Below are 27,720 nucleotides of genomic sequence, written 5' to 3'. Positions count from 1 at the left end.
CTGCCTCCAATTAATCTGGAACTGACTGTATTTCATTGGTATCATATCATATATTAGGATTAGTATAAACAATATTTTGCTGGGTATTAAACTAGTAAGTTAATTTTATAACTTTTAAAAATATTCAATTTCGTAAAAAATATTTTAAGAACAAATTTAGGGGGAAAAACTGTTAGTAAAGCAGGCGGTAAAGTTGCACACTTTGATAATAGTTTCCCATCGTTCTTCAGTCAAAATTTTGGACGACGGTAGAAATAAATTAAAGAATAATTTTTACTACTTATTTTTAACTTATATTTATTTTTGGAATATTTAAGCACTATTTGTTTTTTTCTAATTTCAGAGGACGGTATTTTTAACAGATTACTAAATTCTAAGGCTAATATACGCCATACTGAAGCTAAAGATTTTCTGCAGAGGACTAATTTCTAAAAATTCGTAGCGCTGTCTTATTGTCGTAGCGCTTGTTGCAACCTGCAACATCTTATTGCAGAACTAATCTTTGAATTTTTATAATTGTATAAATATAATTTTGCTGAATACGTTTCAATATATTAAATATGCGCTTAATTAATATGGAGAAGACTAAGTGTATTAGATATTTAAGTATAACTTTAAAAATGATTCTTGTTTTAAACAATGTTAAATTAAGAATAAATTATATTTCCAGAATTGTAAGCAACTAAGCTTGAAACATAAGCTGTCTGATATAAATCAGCTTTCAAATGCGCTCGAAGAAACGCACATTCATTTGAATTATTGCCTCAAATGATGTGAAGAAAATAAATAACAAACTAAATTTTCAAGAAATCCTTTTACAAAATGAAGCTGAACTCTTTATCTTAGTATTTTACAATTTAAATATATTTTAGTGTCTTTAAATTAATATATCATATATTTACATGTAAAGAAAATAATATAATTATCAGCTTCTGCGACTAACATAGCATACTGATGCGACTAGAAATGTTATACTTACAGAGACGGCAAAAGAGAAGTTGAAACAAATATCTAAAAATTAACCTGAAGTAATAAGTATACTTTTCTGAAGATTTAAGTGTTTTTTCAACTTTTTTGTTTACCTTTAGAAAATTATTTCTACACTAAGCATAGGAATTGCCTAGCAATGCACACGAAAATAATACTTGTAAAGTTTCAGTTAATTACATTTTTTTTTCTGTAATGCAATGATAAATGTAATCTAACATAGTTCTATTTACCAATCAAAATATTTTTAATATAGCAAGTACATATTTTGTAGTTTCTGTTTGGCTAAATATACGTTTATCATTGCATTACAGAAAAAAAAATGTAATTAACTGAAACTTTACAAGTATTATTTTCGTGTGCATTGCTAGGCAATTCCTATGCTTAGTGTAGAAATAATTTTCTAAAGGTAAACAAAAAAGTTGAAAAAACACTTAAATCTTCAGAAAAGTATACTTATTACTTCAGGTTAATTTTTAGATATTTGTTTCAACTTCTCTTTTGCCGTCTCTGTAAGTATAACATTTCTAGTCGCATCAATTCCTATAACATGCCAATATAGTTATAAATCCGGAGTTTATTTTTGATTTTATGAACTGACTTGTTTCTTAGTTTTTAGTGTAATTTGTAATGAAAACACAATTCAAAATTTATGATATTGATATATTAATGTTTAATATTAATATCCATAAATTAAATTGTGACTGATATTGCTATTGCTACAAACTGAACAGCCTTTTTAAGGGCATATTTTCAGGAGAAAATCGAAATAAAAGCATTTTCATAAAACATTAATAAGTGAATATAAGTACAAAAAATATAAAGGAAATAAATAAAGTAAGTAAATAACAGCATATTAACTATGTTTTCTTCTTAAAGGCACACATAAAGAGCAGTTAAGTAATGCAGTTAGAAGGAATACTAAACTGCTTATGATAAAAAAGCTAAATCGATTACTGAGGGTATTATAAATTTAAAACAGAGACAGGAAAGTAACTGTGATTTAAACGAGTGCAAACATGCAGGATAGGAAATTGAAATATGTAGTAAAATATAGCGGTAAATAATATGTTTGCGAATATCTGAAGTGTGCATGTAACACCAAAAAGTATATCTGAAAAATGTTCCAGACATGGAAAAATAAATAACACTTAGAGCAAAAAATACGTTAGCGGAGATTTTGAATTTGTAAATTTTAAAAATGTGTTGTGCAGCATGTATGACATTTGGCCGCGTGCGCTGCTTTCGCAATGTAATAAAATACTCGCTCTTCTCTTAGAAATCTTCCTTTTGTGAATGCTTATTTTGCAGCTATATTAAAAAAATAAATAAAAGTAACCCTATCTTCTTTATAACTGAAATGAAATCCGCCAGAGAAAGTATAAGGTAAAAGGCTTTCAATAATACATGCCTTAACTTGATATAGATAGAAGATAATGAATAACGTGTTGATAATAGAAAAAACATAAAATCTGTCTGGCACAGTAGTATATATCATTATGACAAGTTAAGCATAAAGGCATGTATTAAAAGAGAACTTTCTATGTAACTGCTACTATTCTTGCATCACTATGTTGAAAACAGTTTGCACCTATAAACATGTATCTAAATAACATAATGAAACATATAATACACACAAAATGTTCATAAATTTAAACCATATATTAATCAAACTGTATGTAAATTTATGATGAATTTATGTATATGATGGTGTAAATCTAGAACCAGATGAAATGCTAAACATATTGGTGCAAAAATAGGTGAATATTCTATTACATTTATACAGATAAAATAACAAAGTACACATTTATACGTAGAATATGGAAGGATTTATAAGTATTCATAACAAAGAATATAATGAAATGACCCTATTTCTTTAACTACTACAATTGAACTAACTATACATTAAAAATTGAGGAACAAGCAAAAGCTTTAGTTTAAATTTCAAAGTATTTCACGGGTGTATCTGGTAACCAGTTTAAAATAACTTATGTGGGGAAAATAACTTATTTTTAAAATGTAATTTAAAAGCTACTTTGTGCTCATAAAAATGTATGAAAATTTTTTTAAACCACTTTCCTCAAAACTACAACTACTGAACACAATTTCCTTTATATTTACTGCTAATTCTCAAGTAGTTAATAACATTTACTAAGATAAACATCTATACAAATTTAAAGATAACGTTTAAAAGTTACATTCTCATTATTTTGTATTTCGTATAAATTTGTCAAAATAGTATTATAGTTCAGGATTAGTAAGCAATGATATGACATTTAAATTCAGGCTTTATTTTTAAGAATTAAAATTATAAAATAAACAAACTGATGAGTTAAGCAAATGGCTTTAATAAATGCAATATCAACTGAATTAGTTATATCAGAAAATTGTTATTTTTTCAGTTATTAGTTATATTAGTTATATCAGTATTTTATTCTCATAAAATGTTACTTAACATACATAAGTACGATATCTACTAATTACAATTCAGATTTTAAAATTAAGTACTAGAACACCTTTCATACGATTATAGCATAACTTTTAATTACATGAATTGTTAATAAGTTACGTGAATTGGTATACAATTTTTATGCTAAACAAGAGTTATAAGAAATGAGACAGAATAAGCCGAATGTGCAACATTATTTTCATATATAGCAGCATAATACTTCATGTTTTACAAAATATTTGTTCTTAAAGCAACTGTTTAAAAGAAATCTGTCTTGAAATTATTGTTTTAAAATTTGACTAGTCTACAAAAATCATTTTTATTTTCTTCCTTCTAATTTATCCATATAAATTAGAAATTTATAAGGATAAATTAGAAAATGATATTGGCTTTACTTACATCTTTAGTTTCATTTAATTGTAAGGATTATAAAAAATTATCTTTCTATCTTATTGTAACTTGTCTTATACATATGCCTATGAACATTAATTATGTTTCATTTTTCTATCAATTAATTATGTTGCTTGTTTATTTCTGTTTATCGAGCAAAATTTTAAATTATATACTCGTTAGGCGGGTAGTTTTTCCTTTCTTAGAATAAAAAAATGATCTTAGAAATGATTCAGACTTGTTGAAAAGACGCATGATCAAACAATTACTTCAGTTAACCATATTTTCAAATACAACTTCAAAATTAAATATTTTTAAATACACCAAAGCAATGTTTTTAAAAACATTAACGCATTCATGTATATAACTTTCGTATAAGTACATAACGAGTAACTGCATTTCCATTGAGAACAAATCAATTTTATAAAGAAGCAGAACAATTAACAGTTTACAATTATATACAGAGAAGGCCTCACGAAGATAAATCGAATGCATAGATAAGTAAACTTTACACATTGGCACATAATATCACCATCTTTGTCTGATCAGAAATCCGGTTATATATATTGTCTCAATTCTAAAAATTGCATTTGTATCCCTTATAATATTTTAACACAATGATATAGATTATAATAATTAAAAGTAAAACAAACCGAGAGATCAAACCTGTAATTGTGTAATGTAATCATTAAACTTTATGTTTGTAAAACTACGGGTGTCCCATTCACACATTCATTACAATTGTAACGTCCGTCTCCACAAATGTGTGAGAAATAGTTAATTAAAATTAATAAAGTTTTGTTATAATATCTATGAAACTGTATAAAGGATTGCATTCTGACCACTTAAAATGTAGACAATTTCTTAGTTTATAAACTGTAAGCTACCGAGAATTTACACCACATTCATATTAGAGAATATTCAAGTCTGATACCACAGACGCATTTAACCGACTCTAGAAATTGTGCTTTCAATACATAGTAATATCTTACATCACATATATGTTAATTTTAATACCTCACATTTAAAGTAATACCCATATTTTATATAGATAAAGTGAAAAGATTATGCATGTAAATGCTAAACTATATAGCTCTCAACCTAGATCACAAACAATAAAAATGCACAAATGCAAATCATGAATCTCTGAAAACAAGTGGTTATACTGCAATTTCAGAAATGTAATTATGTTTTCATAAAATTCTGAGACAAAAGAAGTGAGCACAAAGACTAATACTTTTAAAACAGTAAACGTAATACGTTAATTGTGCAGGAAAATTTATTTCTAACGCAGAAGGATTCTCTTGGGAATATTGAAAATACGATGAAAACAACCATCTGCACAGCATTAAAATATTTGATGATGAACGTCTTAAATTTGCTAAATTATTGTATTTCTGTTTCATCTAGAGTCGACTGCGTCATTATGAAATAGAATTGATAGTAAAGGGTTCTGGGATCTTTCAAATTCTTTAGAAAACCATAAATTAGAAATTATATGTATCTTATTTTGAACCTCCTAGCTTTCTCAGAGTATTCTAATAGTTCTGTATTGCTGGATATATTTCTGCTAATAAGTAACCATCGCTCTGAGAATGATGTATGAAACCAGCTGTTCTAAGAAACATACCTTGCGTTTTTTAATCAATCTATTTTGATATATATATATCCAAACTGAATGCATATGTCATGCTTCAAGTTTCATATAATGCCTGTGTGAGGCATAAAAATTAAAAAAAAAAATTCGATTTTTCCCAATCGGTAAGGCAGATGTTTACAGATTTGAAAATTAAATATCTGTTAAAGATGGATGAAGACAGATACTTCAGGTGCGTATATGCTATTTTTTTTTTTAATTTCATGTTTGAAAATTAGCACCCAATATTTAGCCGTTAACAAAAATTCGTAGCAAATGTATTAATAAGAGCAAGGTGTTATTGGTGTTTGAAATTGAGGGTAAACATATGATCATAAATTAATCCGAATAATATTTTCGTGTTATAAAAAAGGTCGAAATTTAATATTCAGTTTCTGTAAAATCTGAAACAGTAGAAAAAGAACATTTTCCCATTATTTAGCATTTGTAATATCTTGTACTGTTTTATTTGCAGGAGAAGTTGTAACCGGTATCTTTTAGAATAAGTTTTGGATATGAAAAAATCCAACCTATCCGTTTATAAGAATTATTTATTTGTAAATGTTTACGCAAATTTAAAATCTCAAGCATTTTTTTTATGAAGGCGAATTATAAAAATTAGTAATTTCATATAAATGGGACACCCTGGAAGTTATATTTGCAGATAGAAACAAACATTCGTAAAAGACTAAATTTTGCCTAAAAATAAAATAAGAAATCGTGATTTTCCAGTGATTTTAAGTTTTCAACGAATGTTCTTAAAATCTAAATTGTTTTATTTACTCTAATTATTCTAAATATGAATATAAAAATTCATTTTCACTCCTTTAAAATCTACAACCAATCCCAATCCACAATATCCTTTCTCACTATAACGTTTCAGTGAGCTTTAGTTCCTGTACAGGATTTTGGCAGTTTTCTGAGCCACAATTAAATACAGTACTTAAACATTTACAATGAATTCCTAGAAAATCAGAACTGCTATTCAATTCGTGAATCGGTATATTTTGCTATTAACTGCACCGTGTAAATAGGACTTTGGCAAAAATATGGCTTTCCCAAGTCCAGATGTCAAAATTATTGTCATACACTAAATACACAAAATCATCCTTTCATTCTCAATTGTTTTGTGACTATTTCATGTATAGTGGCACCAGCATATTTTGAGCTGACCAAGGAGTGTGAGCAAGTCAAAGACGAATCCCCTACACTCCAGTTCCGGATCTAACCGGTTCTTGTCGAAGGTATAACTGGTGTAATATTGTAACCAGAGGCACTTGTTCGGGATAGATTCTCGTTTCGATGTTAAGCCCAACTGAGCGGACACCGAAGGCTAAAACAGTGGAGTAGCTCTGAAAAAAAGGAATATGAAAAATTATAAAGTCAAGACAATGTTTAAAATAACAACAAAACAAAAAAAAACAGAGAAACTTAAAATTACAGAAAATGACTCCAAAAGTTTCAGAGCTGCATATAAATGCCCATGATAATTTTAAAATTCTTTTGACTAATATTTTGTAAAGAGAAAATTTTCACTTTATTATTGATTTATTTCTTAAGTTCTACTATTATTATTACTTTTTTTGTTTAGTTTTAGTCATGTAAACCCAGATGTTAAATTTTCTATATTCTTCCCTAATTTTACTCATAGCAAAAGTATGATTAATGTCTTAATGCAAGAAACGAGATACACAATAAGATGGCATAAAGAAAAAAGAAATGCGTTTTCAATGTTGGCTGAAAAAGGGTGATACATTAGTAATTCAAGTTTTTGTAACTTTTATGCACAATAATTATAGCATAAACGTTTAATCCAATTTTAGTTCAAAAAGTTTGAGTAAACATCAAAATATTGCTATCATGATATGAGGTATTTCTCCCACTTTCCTAGCGTGCCTTCGTGGTGTAGTGGTTAGCACACTGAGCCGGTATGTCAGAGGTCCATGGTTAGATTCCCGGCGAAAGCGTTGCTAATTTTTCCTCTTACCTGCTTCCCAAAAATGCCTAATGTCTGTACTGTGGCGCCCAAACTAAAAGGGTGGCCGATGATGATTTCTCCCCACCCTGGATCTGGCGATTGGGTCCCCTAAAAACACCATTCGCCCTTTAAAAGGGGTATTATATAAGGTATTTCTCTCACTTTCCTAGCGTGCCTTTGTGGTGTAGTGGTCAGCACACTGAGTAGGTATTTCATAGGTCCGGGGTTCGATTTCCGGCGAAGGCGTTGCTAATTTTTCATCTTGCCTGCTTCCCAAAAATGCCTAATGTCTCTACAATGAAAGCCTAATGTCCCAATGGCTCGTAAATAAAGTTCTTTATTCAGTTTTCTCCTTCTCCCGCCAACTGTACGCCATTATATCTAAGTAATAGCACATTCTAAAATGGTGCTTCTAAAATTAATCTTTCTAGCAGGTTGAGATTACTAAAAGATTTTTATGTTGAAATTATGGAAAGGAGATTCAATATGATAGCACAAACGAAAATATATTATTGAGTTGACCAGAATATAAAACGGCTTAGCAAATAAGATAAACGTATGCATATTAACAAGTCCTTAAGTACACTGCGAAAAGAAAAAGGGACAGTTCTATATTTCCCGTTCTACTGGGCCGATTGATGAAATTCAAATTGCGTTTTTCATGTCTCGAAAGCGCTACTTAGGATATATATTAGATTTATATATAGCATCATTCTAACATAGGTATTTTGACACAAAATCGGACTTTTTCTAAAATGACACGCCGATTGTTTTTCCATATTTCAATTCTACGACGCAAATTATGTCTCAATTTTAAACTTTGTAAAATTTCGTGCGAAATTTACGGAGAAATTCAAAAATTTATATTGGAGCATTTTTTTTTCAGTTTGCGCCAACAATAAATAACTTGACGAACTTCTTAATTGGCAACCAATTTTCATTTCCTTTCCATTATGCCGGAGCGGAAAAAAAGGCACCTGGGTCCTACCTTTTTACATTGTGTATGAGCAGAAAAAGGTCAAATCGTTACTACTTTCAAATCATTTTAGCAAAGTGTCTAAAGCACATTTAATGTTTTTCGCTTTCAACAAAGATGCCAAATTTCAAAAAGCACCAATATATAAATTCACATATATCTTCGGAAATTTTGCATAAAAAATGTCATTTTTTGCAGGTATGCTTAGAAATATATCTACTTTAAGGTGATGGTAAAACTTTTATAGATTATAATTCAAAATTGTTTTGAAATATTTATAAAAATTATTTTAATATACAAATTAAAAAAATAAATCATAAAAAATGGGTGAATTTTATTTGGAATGAACCTGAATTTCGGAAAGTGAAAGGAAGAATCAAATAAGTTTAATAAAAAAAAGAGAGATTAATAAATATATACCAAACTCAATCAACATTGAGGAGCTAAAATTTCGAGAGCTGAATTTTTTAAAAACTACTTCTGCGATTTTTACAAAACTTGGTAGTTTGGCGTAATTTGAGTCATAGAATGGAAATATGGGAAAAATTAGTGTGTGTTTGAAAAAAACCGATTTTGTGTCAAAATACCTATGTTAGAATATCTAAATCTAATACATATCCTAAATCGCGCTTTCGTGAGATGAGAAACACAAGTTGAGTTTCGTCAATCGGCCCAGTAGAACGGGAGATATAAAACTGTCTTTTTTTTCCTCGCAGTGTATCTAAACCTTATATATGAAGAATAGCATATGATATATAGGATAAGAAAAATAATTACGTCTGTTTAATAATATAGTTTAAGGTCAGCAAGTGAAGCGAAAAACATACGTTCTTGAAAATTTAAAGAATAATTTACAGATTATCTTAATATATTTTTAAATATTGGACAATGAATTTTAATACAGATATATGTCTATAGGAGAGAAAAATAGTAGTTTTTATCTTGTATTCCTTGCTGCCTCTATCCGTCACTATGTATGTATTGGATCGAAATGTTAGCATTCTTGACCGACGCATATCTCGTTTCTCAGAGCACTTAATTCCTAATTACCACCAAATATGTTTCTTGCTTATGCCTGTTAAAAGTTTTAGGAAGATGCATAATTGTTTAATCAAATAAATTTTCGTGAATTTCTGTCAGTGTAATTTTCGATTATACTGATATCCCGCATTTTTTATTTGTTTTTCAGTGATTATTTAAATTTAAAAGTGTCTATGTAAAATGGACTAAACATTAATTGCTAACATTTAAATTTAGCGTTATTTTGGAAAGGTTTAAAACACTTTTGTAAGATTACTTCAATTCAGATATTCAATGACGTTAACCTTTTAAGTTTCTTAATTATTAAAGTAAATTTACTAAACTTATTATTTTAGGATTTTAATAAAAATGATTTATGTTATTATTTTAGGACATTCATTCAACTAAATTTATTTATTTTTTATTACTCAAGGTTATTTACTTACATATGTTTGTCAAGTGAATTTAGTTATTTATCCATTACTGAAGTGAATTTATTTACATTTCAAGTGAATTTAAAATACTTACATAGGATATTCACTCAAGTGAATCTTAATGTGAGCTGTCTCTCGGGGACGGGAAATGCTGAAAAACAATCATTAAACAATTTATTGAAAGAAATAAATTGATTGAATTGCATTAAAAATAATTGTTATATAAATCAAATTGTTACAAATAATGGTTTATATGAACTTGTTAAAGACTATATTTAAAAAGACAGGAAATTTTCAACCCAAACTAATGTTTCAAATGGAAAAGTTAAAGCTATAGTTTTAAATTCCTTAAGTAACGAATATTTAAAATAATTAACGTTTTAAATATTTTTGTAATTTTCTTTGACAGAGATATAGTAAAGTTTTCTTTATTATGTTTCATTTTTAGTATACTTGAACATGAATACATATTTTGTTTTATTATGACTGGCTCTTGTTTCAGTGTTACATCAAAATTCATATTAGATTTTATTCAAAAGTAATGTTTTGCTCCTATTTAGAGGATGCGGCATAATTGAAATACAGAAATGAAAAAACGTTTTTTCGTACGACAATTTGCATTCTGAGCACAAATATCTATTTTATTTTCTAAACTTGGCTCTTATTTAAAAATTACAACAAATCCATGTTAAATTTTAATATCCTTAAGGGATGTTTTAATCGTATGTTAAGAATTCTGCATAACTAAAATAAAGATCTCCTAATTTCGCGTAAGTAAACTTTTCTTGTTTCAGAAATAATGACATGTATTTTACACTTACAAGTATTTTCTCGACATATGCACAAAAATTGTTTGGCTTATTCACGCACATATAAGGAATAAATTTTATTAGCTCTTCAACACAAAAGATTTAACACACTCCCAGAACAAAAATTTAGAGCATCACAAAACTCTTTAGACATATGGTTACGATGCTCTACAGTAGAGTTTCTTAAACTGTGGGTCGAGACCCCCGGGGTCGCGAGACCTGCAGCAGGGGATTGCCAAAAATTTTAGCAGTTTTGATATATTTTCAACTTATAATAATTTTACAATTACCAAATGCTTTTACACAATGTATCTGAAAATAGATAAAAATAAGACAATACAGACAAATGAAAAACGTAAACGTTTCGACGCATTTTTTTTTTTTTTATAAAATAAACGTCAATTTTACTTGCTTTGCACGGGACGGTGTCATCTCGTCTGTTACTTATTTAAAATTTTCACATTGTTCTATCTCTTAAAATTAGAAATTAAAGTTAATGACCTAAAACTGCAATAGCATATTACAGTGCAAGTGAAAAAATTGACAGTTTCACTCACATGTGTGTCGGATTTGCGCAATGCTTATGAGGTCCCACAAACGTTTCGTAAGTATTATGGGGTCCTGGGGGTCGCGAAAAAAATCTCAGTAATAAAAAGGAGTCGCGACCGAAAATGTTTAAGAAGCCCTGCTGTACAGCATGGAGACTGAATAAATGTTTTATCGAGGTACGGGGAAAGATTTACTTTGGTGGAATATTATGGAATGATACACTGCCAAACATATCATCAATATTGATATTACACAATAATTCTCCTTTCGTTATGTTTGTTTTTTTCGTTATGTTTGTTTTTTCGTTATGTTTGTTTTGAAAGGAGAACAATTCTTTAGGTTATGTATATCTGCCGCCGCCTGAGCGGTAGAGATTGCGGAGGCACTATGCACATCTTTGATTAAAATTAATTTATTTAACCTTATCAACTGACTACTTTTTGCAGATTTAAAGAAATGTCCACCTGTTACTATGGCATAAAAAGAAATATTTTTACATAGTCAGATTGCGACAGGTAATTGCCTGCCTGCTCTTCATTTACATCGAAACGAGAGTCAATCAAACATTTTTATCGTCATTTTCATAATCATTATCGCTAAATTGCTGAAGATTGGACACTTTCATATATGTAATAAAATGTTTATAAAACAAGTGTGTTTACAAGTTATTATAAATTCTCTAATTATTAAAATAAACAATAAATACATAAATTATACATTGTTTGAATAAAATTAATGGAAATGACTATAAGCTCATTTATTGTCTGAAAGATAGAAAACGTATATTATCGGATTTTTAGTCTATAATTGTGAAAGTATTATATTACTAATAATCATTATATCATCTATGCAAAATTAAGAGATAAATGAGCACGCGCACAAATTAAACTATAAACCTAGGTAACTGTGATTATCTAAATTAACTATAAACCTAATGGTGTGTAAATAACTGTATGTAGCTCACTCTTTTTAATTTCACCGAATGGGAAGAAATTTTCATTTAAAATATTTTGAAAGCTAGTAATTTATTTTACAATCTCTCTCACATAATCCGATAATCCGATAATGCGACGCACCATAGATAACGTTAAAATGATATGAATTTCAAATAGTAAAACTAAATCCTATATTAAACCATAATTTATGGCAGAAATAACAATGACTGTATTGAACCACAATTTATGGCAGAAATAACAATAACACTTATTTTAAAATATAAAAAAGCATACGGTTGAATTCTAAAAGATGTCTAAACCTCCCTGATACAAAACCAGTTTGGCTACAGAAATCTGGCAAAAGCAAACACACTTGAAACTCAAGCTTTATGGAAGATAATAATGGCTTTAATAATATATGCATTAATATATTTAATCATCTCCACGCAATCTATTTTTACTGTTTTAATAAAATAAGATTTAAGTGTTTCACGTCAAAGAATATGATATTTAAGAAATTATATTCGTTACCTTAATTATTTTTTTATATTTAAAATTAATTCTTGAAAATTAGCTGAAACTGCTACTGTAAAGAAAGGACTTAGCGATTCTATTCTTCATGATGATTTCGTGATGAAACAAAGATTTTCTTTAAATAAATTTTTAACTAAATACAGTCTCTTCTAATCTTTGAAGAAGAACGTTTCATCACACATTTTCTTAAAATGCATACATGTTTTGTCTAAACCAAAACTCAGTCTAAAGGAAAAGTTACATATAAATAAGTACCTGCATCGACTCACATTTAGGTATAGCAGTGTAGAATATTTTATGAAATGGGAAATATATCTATCATCATTCAAAGGCGCGAAGTACTTCATAAAGTTTAACACATTACAAAGTTTACTTCGAGACAGTTTTGTGACGAAATTATGGATTTTAATATAACACTCAGAATTCAAAAGATTATGTTTATAAAAATTAGGCGTTAACTATTAATTTATGCTTTTTAGATTGTTTCTTAAATTAAATGCTTTTTAGAATTAAACTATAGTTAATAAAAGCTATAGTACAATTAAAAATATAAGCGTTTCTTACCTGATAAATCTAAAGCTACGGTTTGTGCCCGCTGTCATGAATCCGTATTATGGAAATTCCCACCATGTTCGATATTGATAAGCACGATCGGATGAGAATGTTTCACAGTTATGTATTCCAGACCTGGAAAAGATATATCTGCAATGCGGTCAGTAAAGTTGCATCAAAAATCTAAAGCAACACAAGTTATATTCTGTCTAATCACATACAAATTTCATCAAATATGGATCATATAAGAAATTATCTCGGGAATACTTTGCTACATAATGATGATGTTAGAACTTAAATCGAAAAAATATTTTTAAAGTAATGTTTTTATATCATGTGCAGAAAAGCTTACACACGCTAGGTTATTATATTTAAAAATCGTAATATTTAACTGACAATATATATATATTAATTTGCATACACAATTAAATACAGCAGCTAGGAAACATATTAAAAGCAAAAATGTATATTCAACATTAATACCTTTTAAATATTAGTTACATTAATTTTAAAACATTTAAAAATAGAAGAAGGTTTAAAATTTATGCTATAGTAACATATATAAACTTTTTCCTTTCCTGTAACGCAAAAAACTGGAATTTAGCATTGAATAAATGCACAGTTAAATTAATTAAACCACACTTTGCAAACTAGCCTCTTTAACTGCCTGGAAAACAAAAACAACATTTCAATAAAATTATAAAAATTATAAATTCGACCGTGTTATCGTTTTGAAAAGAAGACATATTTGGGAATCAATTAGAAAATAAGTTATTTAATAATATATTTGAGTACTTACGCAAGTATGAATAAAATAACTATACTTTAATATTAATGCATTAAATTTTTATACATATGCAACTGAATTCTGATAATTTATCATCTTTCTACACTCATAAATTTTAAATAATATTCATGTTACAGAACAGTGTGCATTTTCTTTTAAAATCATGGTACTATAATCGTAGACAAGACTAAAGCAACTGCGTTAGAAATGTTTAGAAGAAGATTAAATGCATTTGTAGTCAAGACCTAATTCAACTATTGGTCTTAAATGCAGAAATCTATACCCTTCTCTTAAGGGGAAAAAATTTAAGGATTATTAACCAAAACAAGAAATGATTTCAAGAGAAATATAAGCTATTTAATATTAAGAATTAAGGAAATAACAAATCATATGCAATGACGCATATGTAAAGGATTTATGTATCTAATTTTTAACTATGTGAAGTATGGAATTGCCATTAATAACGAAACAAAACAGAATAAATTAAATTATTGAAAAGCTGGTACTATTTTACTCGAATTTTCATAACCGAAAATCACCACAAGTAAATATCAGTGAATCTTTTTCATGTTATCACTACCAAAAATACTTAATGCGTACAGCTACAATAACAAGCATTAAAATAATTAATCCGATTTTTACTTTTGTAAACGGTTCTTTAGATAATCTACACAATAATAATTTTCTTAAAAAGCACTTCTCACTTAATGATAAAAATTGGTAACATTTTTAAATTGAGCTTGTTGAGTTAACATCTTGAAATTATCAGTCGTTTTCAGCACATTTGCAACTAAATAAGTAAACTTAGAGAATTCTGAGTTTCGTATGTACTGTGTCCACAAACGTCATTACCCGGCTTGTATTTTCGCAATTGTTGATCGTAGACATAGACTCCCAGTTACAAAATTGGTTTAAATCACAGAAAATTACTTTATTTATCATTTTTAAATTTAAAAAAATCAGTTTTGTACATATTTTACCTTCCTTCGGTCCCAATACGTATATTTAGAAAACGTTTGTACTCATTATAAAAAGGTAAAACACAAATGGGTTGCCTCCTGTAAGAGAAAAATTGACCGAATTATTTAATTTCAAATTCTGCGATCACAATAAATTAAGAACTGCTCGTCATATCATCCCTTAGCATAAAAAATGGATTTTAATTTTTTTTTAATTTTTAATTACGAACTGCAGATGCAAACATCTCGTTAGTTAATTTATATATGATGTATTATTTTGATTTATGATTCTCGATTTTAATATAAAATACCTTTTTTTTTGTCTTGTGGCAATTAAAAACTTTTGTGTGTGTTGTTTTTATATATATACAAGCAATAAATCTCATATTTTCAAGAGAAACCAGTCGGCAGTCCAGTATACAAAGCAACGAATTAAAAACTGTTGCCAAATCACATTTCCAAAAGAATGAAACTATCATCAGAAAGCAATTACCAATAAAAATTGTGCTTTGTGGAAAACATAATTCAAAATATACAAACCTCTTTGCCATGAGCTAATAAAGAGAGGGAGAGAGAAAAAAGGAAATTCTTTCTGTCTGTGTGCTTTACGAGACTCATGCAGGTCAGAATAAGAAGATAGCGAAAAAAACCATGCTAGACTTTTCAGTACTTAAAAACAGCGAAATAAGAAATGAATATATTATCTCATATTTTCTACAGTCAGCAGTCCTGTTTACAAAGTATTGGAGGAAAATCTGTTGCCACATTTCTAAAAGAACGAAAATATTCAAAATGATGCGATTTCATCAAAAAGATAAAATAAAAAAAATCCGATTCGAATTTTGAAAACGTCGCTTCGCGGTGCACTGGCTCTTCTCTAAATGCACCTATGTACCAAATTTCATAGCTCTGGGTCTATTAGCTTACGCGAAGCACGAACGAAAGACACCCACCCACATACAGACAGATTCTTTCTTTTATTATATGTAAAGCTAACGAAAAAAAATTCTTAAGTACGGTGACCGTACGAACGTGGAAAAAAGTTAAATATCGTATTTTAAACAAATTCTTTTTTAAATTTTAAAATATAAAATTAACATCTTTGCGTCATTTAAAATTTCTTTGTAAAGTTTTGTTGTTATTGAAAATTTTGTATTGCAAATTATTTTTTGTTTGTTATTTAAAGCATGTTTGTAAGTATATATCTATAACAACGATTTCAAAAATAAAGGCTGGTAAGAATTTTTTGGGGGACGATGTATACGTTTTGAGGCACATAACAATATAAATGAAAGCATTTCTTTTCTGTAATGCTCACTGATATTATCAAGATCGGAAGTAAACTTACCACGGAGTTGCGCGCTCCTGGACAACGAAAGAGTGCTTCTAAGGGAGTGCAATGAATGCAGTGAATGCAACGAATGCAAAGAATGGAGAGATGTCTTCTCGTGGTACACCGAACTTCTTGTATCCGACGACTCTGAAGAAGTAGTCGATGAGTAACGAGGACTTTCGGGACTAGTTGAGCGAGGAGAAGATGATAGATCTGATGGTTCCTGAAAATGAAGAATCATTAACATTGCAACTGATAGAGATTAGCGCTTCACATATTTCTCATACTTCTGTTTATAACAATGAATTCAACTAAAATACCCACAGCAAGCAATTGCAATCAAGCTAGCTTGTATTTTATATCTAGCTTACATTTTCAATCAAATCCCCCCCCCGTTGTAGTTTTTATTTTCACACAATTTACTAAAGTTTTTTTCTTCTTTATTGACAATAATTTTTTTTTCTAGTTTCACTATATTTTCTTTGTAAATTTAAGCCAAATGCTTTGGTGGAAACGATCTTTAAAACACAAACTTGATTAAAACTTTTTTAAATGAAATTTTTAATTGAGTAATTAATTTGCGCAGCATGTTTTCAATACGAATTATGTAATTTTATTACAAGAGGCCCTTAGTACAAATTTTTTATTTTGCTTTATTATTAGTACATGTTTCTCCACTGTTTTTTACTGCGAAATCCAGTTTATATCTTCTGCATTATTCTACGTTACGGATTTTATATATGCATGTATTTTATCAAAATTTTAAATTTTTTTGGTACTACATTTCTCTTTCGATTTTCTACTTTCTTAAATTTCAGCCAAGGCAGTACTTGGGTGTCTATCGAGAAGGGAGAACTAAACTAAAATTGAATAATTTTCATTAAAATCGATTTCCCTGTCTTGTACATTAAAAAAAGCCTTCTATGTTTTTCATTTCTCGAGTCACTAACTCTCTGAAAACGATATTCAGAGAAATTTAAAATTGAAAAAGCATGTTCTTTAATTTAAGAATAGAAAATGATTTTTACTTTTCACATTTTTCGAAATTATAAAATATTTGATTGACCTTTTTTGAATGAGTTTCGATGTGTTCTGATTAAATGTATTTGAATACGTTTTCAAAACACTCTCGTTTATAATTTTGTTTTTAGTTTTACCACATAATTATTTTTTTTTTTCATTTACATCAATTTTATTCAGTGCCTGCTTACACTGTTTTGAACGAATTTTGTTTTGGTTCTGTTGGAGAGAATTTTGTTACATCCAAACAAGAATTTTGAATTTGCCTTCAGTTTTTATTTTATGTAAAATTCTCCTTACTTTTTCTATATGTAACATATTCTCTCTTCGTATAAACCCTGTATATATAAAATACATACACACACACACACATATATATATATATATGTGTGTGTAAGAAAAAGAATATATAAATGGTTAAATTAGCAGCGTAAATTAATTTCCCTTTTCTGTTCTATAAATAGTAACACCTCTCTGCACTGCGTCCTTTCGAGAAAAATCTATGTCATATGATTTTAGGTTACAGCCGAAAACCTCGCGGACGAAAACGTCACGGAGAAAACAACGCAAGGCGAAAACGTCGTGCTGCAAAACATCGTGGGAGAAAACATCGCAAAGAGAAAACGTCGCTGTTCTAAAACATCATGCTACAAAACATAGTCGTCGAAAATAAAGCGGTTCAAAAACTTCGCAGTTTAAAAACATCGTCGTCGAAAGTATCGTGGTAAAAAATAAAGTGTCTACAAATCTTCGCATGACGATAGCATCACAGACATGCTTTTTTCATTCTTTAATAACTGTAAATGGATATTCCTATAATGATTTGTGAGTGCAAGATGGAAAGAAGTATAACTTTCATATTTTTTTTATTAACTAATAAATTTTTGCGGAGAACATAAGAAGGGAACTGAAGCAAGCAGTTAATAGAATTTTAAACCGACATAGTTAACTAACAAAGGCAATTAATAAATCATTTTTTATAAAGTTTTTACTGGTAATTTTTCTCGAAAAGTATAATCTATTAATTTTCTATGCATAATTTTCCTTCTTAATTTTTCAGCAAAAATTTATTAGTTAATAAATTAAAAAATGTGAAGTAAAAATTATCCTTCTTTACATCCTGCTCTCACAAATCATTATGGGAATATCCATTTACAATTATTAAAACCTGAAAAAAAAAGCATATCTGCGATGTTATCGTCATGCGATGATTTGTAGATACTTTACTTTTTACCACGATATTTTCGACGACGATGTTTTTAAACTGCGACGTTTTTGAACCGCTTTGTTTACGACGTCGATGTTTTGTACCGCGATGTTTTAGAACTGCAATGTTTTTCTTTGCGATATTTTCTCCCACGATGTTTTTCTTTGCGATATTTTCTCCCACGATGTTTTTCTTTGCGATATTTTCTCCCACGATGTTTTTCTTTGCGATATTTTCTCCCACGATGTTTTTTAGCACGACGTTTTTACTTTGCGTTGTTTTCTCCGCGACGTTTTCGTCCGCGATGTTTTTGCCGCGATGTTATCGGCGGACACCGATTCTTAAGTAATTATGATGATGTAAATGAAACTTAAACTCAACCAGCCAATAGTAATATTAGAACAATATTAACTATTCAATCAAAATGCTTTGAGAACCAAAACTAACTCAGTTTCACTTCAGATTTCATCCTGAATATTTTTAGTGGCACACTTTTGTTCAAACAACAAAATGTACTTGTCAATAGGAAAATCACTTTTTGATCCGTCAAAAATTGAAAATTAAAATTTTGCAGCATCAATTGTAACTGTTGATTCTGTATTTGTTGCTATTTTACTTTTAGATCCAATTTTGAATATGAAATCAACAATAAAAACATTTTCACATTACATTTGAAAAACGCATAATTTCGGAGCCGAGGAAAAACAGCACGGGAGAGCAGATGTCGACGCACTGAGCTTGAACCACATTTGCAGTAGACGTTGAAAACTAGATGAAGCGCATTAAATAATCCACAGAAGCTTTTTCCCCACACAAGAATAACGTCCTGTCGGCTAAACTGTGATATTTCGGCATCTAAGTTCAGGCATGCTTTTTGCAGAGTGGTAATGCTAATCCAAATGAAGAGGCAATATGATTTAGTTTTTAATGGTACATCTTTATTCCATAGCTTTTATTCAATTATCACTGTAGATCATTTATTCGTTACTAAAAAAGAGTATTTAAACTTTAATGCGTCATAACTTATTCAAAGAGAGCAAGCGCAGTAGCGTAGACCAGTTGTAATAAATTCAGGAGCAGGAATTTTGATTGCGTAGAACTGCTGATTCATAATGACTAGGAAATTGGAGGCGAATGCAGATTAAATCTTCAGTTTTATTTTCAGCAACATGTTGCAGCTACACACAAGTCGTAACATTAAATGTGCCTGTTCCAAAAGGCTTACATTTTTTATAAGATTTGTAGCAAGAATGCAGAGTAGACAGACAGCAGTGCAGCTAGGAAAAAGCGTGGAAAGCAAGTGCGTTATGTTAAAAATATGAAGTGAAACTGACTTAGTTTTGGTTCTGAAAGCATTTTTATTGGATAGTTGATATTGTTCTAAAATTACTGTTGGCTCGTTAAGTTCCATTTACATCATCATAATTACGTAAGAATCAAATGACATAGATTTTTCTCGAAATGACGCAGTGCAGAGAGGGATTACTATTTATAGAACAGAAAAAGGAAATTAATTTACGCTGCTAATTTAATCTTTTAAATATTATTTTTCTTACATATAAGTGATGTAATTTTTGCGGAAGATGAAACAATTCCCTTTTTAGTCACAGACTGGAAAAACTTCTGTGTAGATCTAACTGGAGTGAAAATTACAACTAGTTTGTTGATTAAAACATCATTTTCATTTTGAACAGGAATAATCATTCAGAAATACATTTCTGCTCAAAGTGGTATAAAACGTTTTGCTTAAAGCGCTCCATGTAATTTCTATATACGCAGCTTACGTTTCAAATAACAGAAAAGAAGCTTAGCGAAGAGACGTGGCATTCCTTCGCAGAGCAAGAAGCAAAAGAATCATGCTTGATAACTACAATAGAATTTATAAGCTTGAAAGGTCTTTATGTTAACCTGAGTAGCGTCTGGGCAAATGATTTTGCCTAGTGGTTATCGCAGAGAAAGCATGCTGTAAATTAGTGCAATACGTACGTAGCCTTAGAGAGGGAATGTGTACAATCAAAATTAAGAATTTAAAGGACCATTCCAATTAAGTTTTATTTGGAAATTAACTTTTCTTCACATTTTGATATCTTACATTATAATTAATGCTTTCTATTAAATTAATAAATTTCTATTAAATTATACTTTATCCTAATAAGTTTGCTCCTATATTCACTCTTAGATATCATTCGTTCTTCTGTCATTTTTCAATGGCACATTATCTTTATTTAAGGAATTTGATCCAACATAATAAATTTCAATAATAAGGACATCAAAAGTAATTTGCGTCTCGTTTATACACTTGAAATCCTACATAAATTAAAAAAAAATATGTTTAACAAAATTTCTTACTGCATAAATTGAACTGTTTAAGAAATCTTATTTTGTTATGCAGCCGCAAGCTTGTCGCGAGTTTAAAGCAGTTAGAATCCCAGCTCAGTAATTCTCTGAGCATTTCAAAAAAGTTTTTTGAATTTTTGAATTTTTTTATATTTTAATCGAGAAATATAATCGAAATGCACGAAAACATAGCAGCAATACAAACTAAATAAACTAAAACTGAAACAAAACAAATAAAACACAAACTAAATAACAAACAAAAATAAATTTCTCACACAAAAAGCAAATAATTTGTATATATATAAATTAATATCTATGTATATGTATAAATTAATATATTTATTCTTTCAAGACAATCAGCAAGCATGTGGCTGCTGAGCATATTTAACACCTAAGTATCCTTAGGTTATCATGATAAGTTAAGCCTAATGCTACATTTTTTTACTTCTCTTTACACTGTTTTGAATATTTTGTCTATGGAAGGATATTTACTTTCCATCATAATGTCAAAAACGTCTATCAAACCAACATGAACGAACCATGAAAGAATTTTCTCAAATTTTAGCATTTTTACACCATGACGCGATGTGGATTCTCGATAATGTTATCTTAAAATATTGGCATTTTCTTCTTCTTTTTTTTTCCTCTTTGCAAAATATTCGTAATTTTTGTCTAATTTACTCAATAATTCTGACTTTTATAATATAAGCCTAATTTGATTATCTGACATTAAGTAACATTCTTAAAAATCTTAAATTAAATTACGAAGGGAAATCGGTTGTAACGCTTATAATATACTTATTCACTTTAGTTCTTTACCCTTTATAACAGTGGTCTCAAACTCAAATTGACATGAGCCGTATATCCATATGAAAACAGTTGAGAGGCCAACATTTTTTTTAACCTAATTAATTTTTTTATGAACCAAGGAACAAATATTTTAAATAAATTTCAAGTTTAGCTTATTAATATTTTTTCAAAACATATATAAACAATAATAATAATATCGCAAATGGGAAAATCGTACTTATCTTTAATTTCTATCTAAAATCTAAAATTTTGTACTTGGGAGACATTTTACTTTGTTATTTGGATTAATAGGAGTCCCTTAATGCAAATATACTAGCAGCTAAATATTAAACTTTCAGACTAACTTTTATATAAAATAGTTCTAATATTTTAATTAACCATTAAACACTTTAACTTGAACTGAAAGGAACTTTTCAGAGAACATTTTTCAAGTAGAACAAAACTTTAGAATAAATAATGATAATTTAAACCTTTTCTTCAATTTATTAAATTTTTCTTTGACGCGTAAATAAAAATAAATATGTTTGTATATAAATAATTATAATCATCTTTTATTTCTTACTACAGCTGAACACTTGATATTGTTTCGATTCCTTTAAAGTTGCAACCTTGGGCGAAAATTACTAAAAATTATTTTAATCATGCAATGTAGATGTTTATTGGTTTTTTATCTTATGGATTTTCAGGTGTGAAAAAAGGTTGTTCACTTATAACTGTATTTCCTACAAAACGATTATTCTTAATGGAAAAATTCGCAACTGATTTTTTTTTAAATTGTAAATTAGTTAGCTCCATATACAATTTTCTAATGCGTTGTTCAAGTTAGTTTCTAATGATAAAAAAAAACAATATTACTTCGGATAAACTCGGTAAAAATTTAAAATCTTGAAATCTTTGTAACACTGTATTTGCAACAAATTCATAATTGAATTGTCACCGCTGGCCGAATAAAACTGCTTCGGGGCCGGCAGTTTCAGACCAATGCCTTATAGGAATCTCGATATTTATTAGTTTCTGAAAGCAGAAAATTGCAAGTTGTGAGACATGTATTCTGATTATTGCATTGAAGAAATGTTTTGCTATATCAGCTGTCTGCCTATGCAAGGTCTGAAAACTTCTGCAAAACAAATTTTGTATTAGTCCATCTCTATAGTCAGGCTAAAGAAACATTCGCCTTCTAATTAATAAAAAAGCTAGTTGGATATATAATGGAATTAGCATGACAACAACCAAATAGTGCATTCTTTGCTTTGAATAAAGAAATGCAGTCATTCTTCCGCAGGTTACTGCACACTAGAATTCCCAATGAATGAAATACTTTCCAAGCCGAAATACTGGGCGTCAGTGAATCAGTTAAGTGGATATCAAATCATTATTCGTTAAATTGTAACTTTCTTAATTGCTTTGAATTTATTTCATCCATATATTCTCTAATGAATATCTTTTTTATACATAAACAGTCATTCCTCATGCGATTCTTAAAAAGCTTAATAATAAAGGTGACGATATCGTCCTTCATGTACATAACTGCACTAAGAATCTAGGAAATGAAAAGACTGATTGGTTTGCAAAACAAACAACAAATCTTCAAGTTAATACCACAATGATATCATTGTGGTATACTACCTAAGCTATGCTTCAGGAAATATAGTTAGAATAAACCAGTTCTCATGTGGAATGATGTATGCGGAAATGCTTCTCTGACTAAAATTATTTTTTCTTTCTATTTCTTACACACACAAAAATTTTTTCTGAAATTTTGAAATTATTAAATTTCTGAAAATCCTGGCCTTTGTAATTTCAACTCATATTGAAGAAACTTGTGCTATCTTATCCAGACTTATGTTTCTGTAGGTTCAGGTGTTTAAAATGCCAAAAATTTATTCTTTTACTTTTCAAAGTTTACGAAGGGAAGAAAATAATTAATTTTTCAGGCTGTAGAGTCATTAGGATTTTTGTGGAAGCAAGACAGATTGAAAAATTAGCAACTCCTTCGCCAAGAATCGAACCCCGGACCTCTGGAATACGCGCTCAGTGTGCAGACCACCACACAACGAAGGCACGCTAAGAAGGCGGGAGAAATACCTTATATACTCCCCCTTTTAAAGGGCGACTGGGGTTTTTAGAGGACCCAATCGTCAAATCCTGGGTTTGGAAAATTATGAATCACAACCCTTTTAAAGTGAAAAATGAGCAACGCCTCCGCCGGGAATCGAACCACGGAAAACTGGAAAACGCGCCTAGCGTGCAAACTACCACACCATGAAGGCACGCTAAGAAGGCGTCAGAAAAACCTTAAGGGAAATTATTTAGCCTTTAAATCCTCCCCTCATGTGTTTTTTGGTGATAAAATGGTATTATTTTCCTTCTGTATATTTATTTCTAAAGTTTTATCTGTGAAGTGGTAACTTTATGCTGTTTTGTGTTCTGTTGATGTATTTGTTTACTTATTTTTGTAAGCCTTGCCTAAGGGATACACGATGAATTTAAATATTCTTAAAATAATAATAATAACAAGATATGCTGAACCTAGAGTCATGATGACGCAAATGTCTCAATCATCTAGATTACTGGATAAATCAAACAACAAGAATCAGTGTTATGTTTGTAAATTTTTCTATTGCTATTTTATTTCTAAATCGTTTGTTTGACTACAGAACCATCGAAACAAGTCCTTCAAAAATATAGAAATATAACGCTGATTCTTGGTGCTTAACGTCTCAAATAATCATCTAGATTGTTATGTTTAAAAATAGCTGATACATGTAGTTTAACTGAAATGTATGTTTTGTTTCGGCGATCTGTTAAACGCTTGGGGGGAAAAATAAGTGTATGTCATTTTAGAAATTCTTACATATTATTAAGTTATAAAAATCTAACTAAATTTTATAAATGAGTCTTTTGAAAATGACATGCATTGAAATGAAGACTATTGACACTTGCAACATGCTAAACAGGAAGATTTATTAAAAAAATGGTGAAACCTGCCTTTGTCTTTACCTTAGTCTCTGCAAGGCACTTTTGGTTCTCATCAGATATTTCCGTTGTAGTGGGACCCATTGCTGCGTGTATATTGTTGACGGAACCCCTGCTTTCTTTAATGGGCCCCTCCTCTGAAAAAAATTGAAAAATTTCATGAAGTTGCATTTTATCTTTAATATCGTAATAAATTTACATTTAATAACAAAAGCATTTTTATTTCAAACATGTCTTTCTGAAACCATCAGACAAATACTAAAAACACAAGCTCACGTTTATTGTACAAGACGCTTTAAAAATATTGCAAATCTAAATATGTATCGAATAGCTGATTGAAGTACCTTGTTTTCAATTTAAAGTGCTAATCGCAAACTCATGCTTCAGAGTTAAAAAATGTATCAAATAAAGTAAGTTTCCAAATTATTACAATTTTGGTCATATGAAGAATTTACTAAACATATGCAAAATTAAATTTTTACATGGGACATAGAGACGTTGTTCAGGAAGATTGCACAAAATTTAAATTTCCCTGTTGCGTCCTTAAAAACTGCGTTACAATTAGTTAAAATTCTTATAACTTTTTTTAAAGAAAGTTTTAGTTAGTAAATTGTTCCTTGCTTCGTTAAAAATCTTTTACACAAAATGAATGTATGTTGCAATATGTGAAACTGTCTCTGAAGAAATGTTAATTTTTCTAAATTAAACTATCTTTATCTGATAAAGCGATATTCAAAATTATCCACTTTAAGTTCCGGATAAAAGCTAATTTTCCTTTCCATGCAAAACTTTGCTTTGTAACATTGCCACAAAATAGGAATTTAAAACGTATATTTATACCTTGCAATTCGATTCGTAATGAAAGCTATCTTTTAAATTATGTGTATTTTTAAATTAAGGTATAGAAGAAAAAAAAAGCCCGCAAAATATTTCTTACTCTAAATCGAAAGAAAATTTTATATTTACATTATATTTCAGTTTAAGGACATTCGTGTTTTATAATTAAGTTAGAAATTTTGATTAATCATTTTTGATTTTGTCATAAGCGATTGGAGAAAACATGAGACGTACGCCTGTGTACCAATATTAGACATCAGGTGTCCCTGCTCTCGGTCACCAGTCAAAAGAGGATAAGACGCTGAACGTTAGTATTTGATTAAGTTTACTTAATTACGGCAAAGCACACGAAGGCTAAGAGGAGGGAAGCCTTCGTGGAGCACATTTTAAAGAAAACTGGCTCATATACATGTTACACTTGGGGGAAACTACAAAAACGCCCATGTAGGTAGCCAGTTCGCTGGAATTCGAAATCGGACCGAACTACCAGAGTTCATCGACTTTACCGCTCGGCCTCTTCCACAGGTATTTTATAAATTATAATAACCGTGTAGTGTCATTAGGCTCTTTTGAAGCAGGAGACTTTAAAAATGTGCATTTCCCTCCCAGGGACTCGAACCTTGAACCTCCCGAATATGCGTCGCGTTTGCTTCCGAAGACACCACGAAGGCATGCGGAAATAGAAAAACAATACTATGTAAAGGAAATTTAGAATATAGCTTCGATTTTCAAGTATGTACTAGGTATAATGAAGAATAATAAAAAGAAAAGATAGCTTCCCATCTTACACATTTAAGGAAATACGTGCGCGTTTTATTTAATGCTTTAATATGAGAATGATATATAGGAATGCATATATAGTAATGGGAATTGCTAACATGATTAATGTTTCCAAAATAGTAATTATGGTATTTCAACAAGTAATAGCATCCATTACCAATCATTCAGCCTTGCAGGTGTGTGTATATTTAATTCTCATATTGAATTTGTTGTTGGATCGTATAGCATCGATTACCTGAGCTCAGTGAGAACAAAATGGTTTCTTAAAATGAATTTCTTCGAATGCTGATTTTTTCCTACTGTATTACGTAGTTAAGACATTTGACATTATAATACGTAATCAAGACAAACTTTGTCCACCGAAGAAACTCATGAATTTATCTCTCTCTCTCTATATGTATTTAGAAGTTGTTAACATAGAGATGCAACAGGAAGTAGCTTGCAGACATGGGACAATATAATATTTCTTTATCTTCTGACAAACATTTTTGTTTCATGACTGATAAAATGGCGAATTAATTTCACATTTTTTATAGATGCTGCAGTAAGAAAACAGCAATTGCAATCCAGCTAGACATAGAAACACACAGAAGAGCGAAGTGAAATTTCGTCCTTATGTTTGGTACTGACGAACGCTCAGTAATGTCGACGAGAAATTAAGCAGAACATACTGAACGTCAAATTAATTTTTGTTCTAAATCTAATGAAATATAGATGATGAAAAAGCCTGAAAACATTACTTGGAAGAAATTATTGTACGTATTGCAGATCGTCGATATCAAACGTTAGTTTTTGACAATTCGGTGACTTTTACACCAGGCACATCTGTTTATCAATGATTTCTTTCTTAATTTCAACGGCCATGGCTTCCATATTTTTATTTGCAGCACTGTCTGAGACAATAATCTTCTTGCGAGGCATCGCGAAGTAATTATTTTCACGTGAAATGTAAAAAAAAAAAAAAAAAAAAAATTATTTCCAAGCCCACAAACACGTAGATCAAAGAACATTGAGCGATCTGACGAGGGGATTTCCCGAGTCGAGCCGGATCGGAAAATAGCGCCACTCATACAAACAGCCTGGCTCATTGTTTATTACTCGAGTCAATGCTCGTATTTAGAGACGAATTTTTCCCTCATACTTTCCTCGTATCTCGAATTCCTCGTATATAGAGGTGCTAGTATCTCGAGGTTGCACTGTAATAGGATAATATTATCCTTCATTCCTCAAAAAACAGATTTTGTCAGCAACGCTTTTAAGCAACGTGTATTAACTTTTAAGCAACTTTTTAGCAACCTGTGTCATTACATTCAAACTTCCCCCCCCCCAAAAAAAAAAGATAGAAAATCTACATTTCTGCTGCTTTGTTTAATTTTCTGGAGATAGTTCTGCGTGTTCGTAAGTGCCAAAGATTTGGATGTTATT

The 27,720-nt window shown here is 29.6% G+C and overlaps 1 protein-coding gene across 4 annotated transcripts in view; it reads right to left on the bottom strand.

Annotated features, from left to right (window-relative positions):
• Positions 1 to 1,475: 1,475 nt before the first annotated feature.
• The window catches only part of LOC118184280 (nephrin-like), a 373,546-nt gene continuing 347,301 nt past the window's right edge, over positions 1,476 to 27,720 (bottom strand). For 3 of the 4 annotated variants that reach the window (XM_085813709.1, XM_085813711.1, XM_085813710.1), the window contains exons 19-23: positions 24,691 to 24,815; positions 16,344 to 16,551; positions 13,262 to 13,399; positions 9,965 to 10,021; positions 1,476 to 6,814 (exon numbers count right to left, since the gene is read on the bottom strand). In XM_085813709.1, coding sequence (XP_085669835.1) covers positions 13,296 to 13,399; positions 16,344 to 16,551; positions 24,691 to 24,815 — 437 coding nt within the window. In that variant the 3' untranslated portion in view covers positions 1,476 to 6,814; positions 9,965 to 10,021; positions 13,262 to 13,295. The remainder of the gene's footprint in view (positions 6,815 to 9,964; positions 10,022 to 13,261; positions 13,400 to 16,343; positions 16,552 to 24,690; positions 24,816 to 27,720) is intronic. The other variant, XM_035353934.2, reaches the window with a different exon arrangement.

This window comes from Stegodyphus dumicola, chromosome 3, assembly GCF_044657685.1.
Source record: "Stegodyphus dumicola isolate Sdum_Otavi_A_Nest chromosome 3, ASM4465768v1".
Taxonomy (NCBI): Eukaryota; Metazoa; Arthropoda; class Arachnida; order Araneae; family Eresidae; genus Stegodyphus; species Stegodyphus dumicola.
This window is presented reverse-complemented; position numbering and strand designations above follow the sequence as displayed.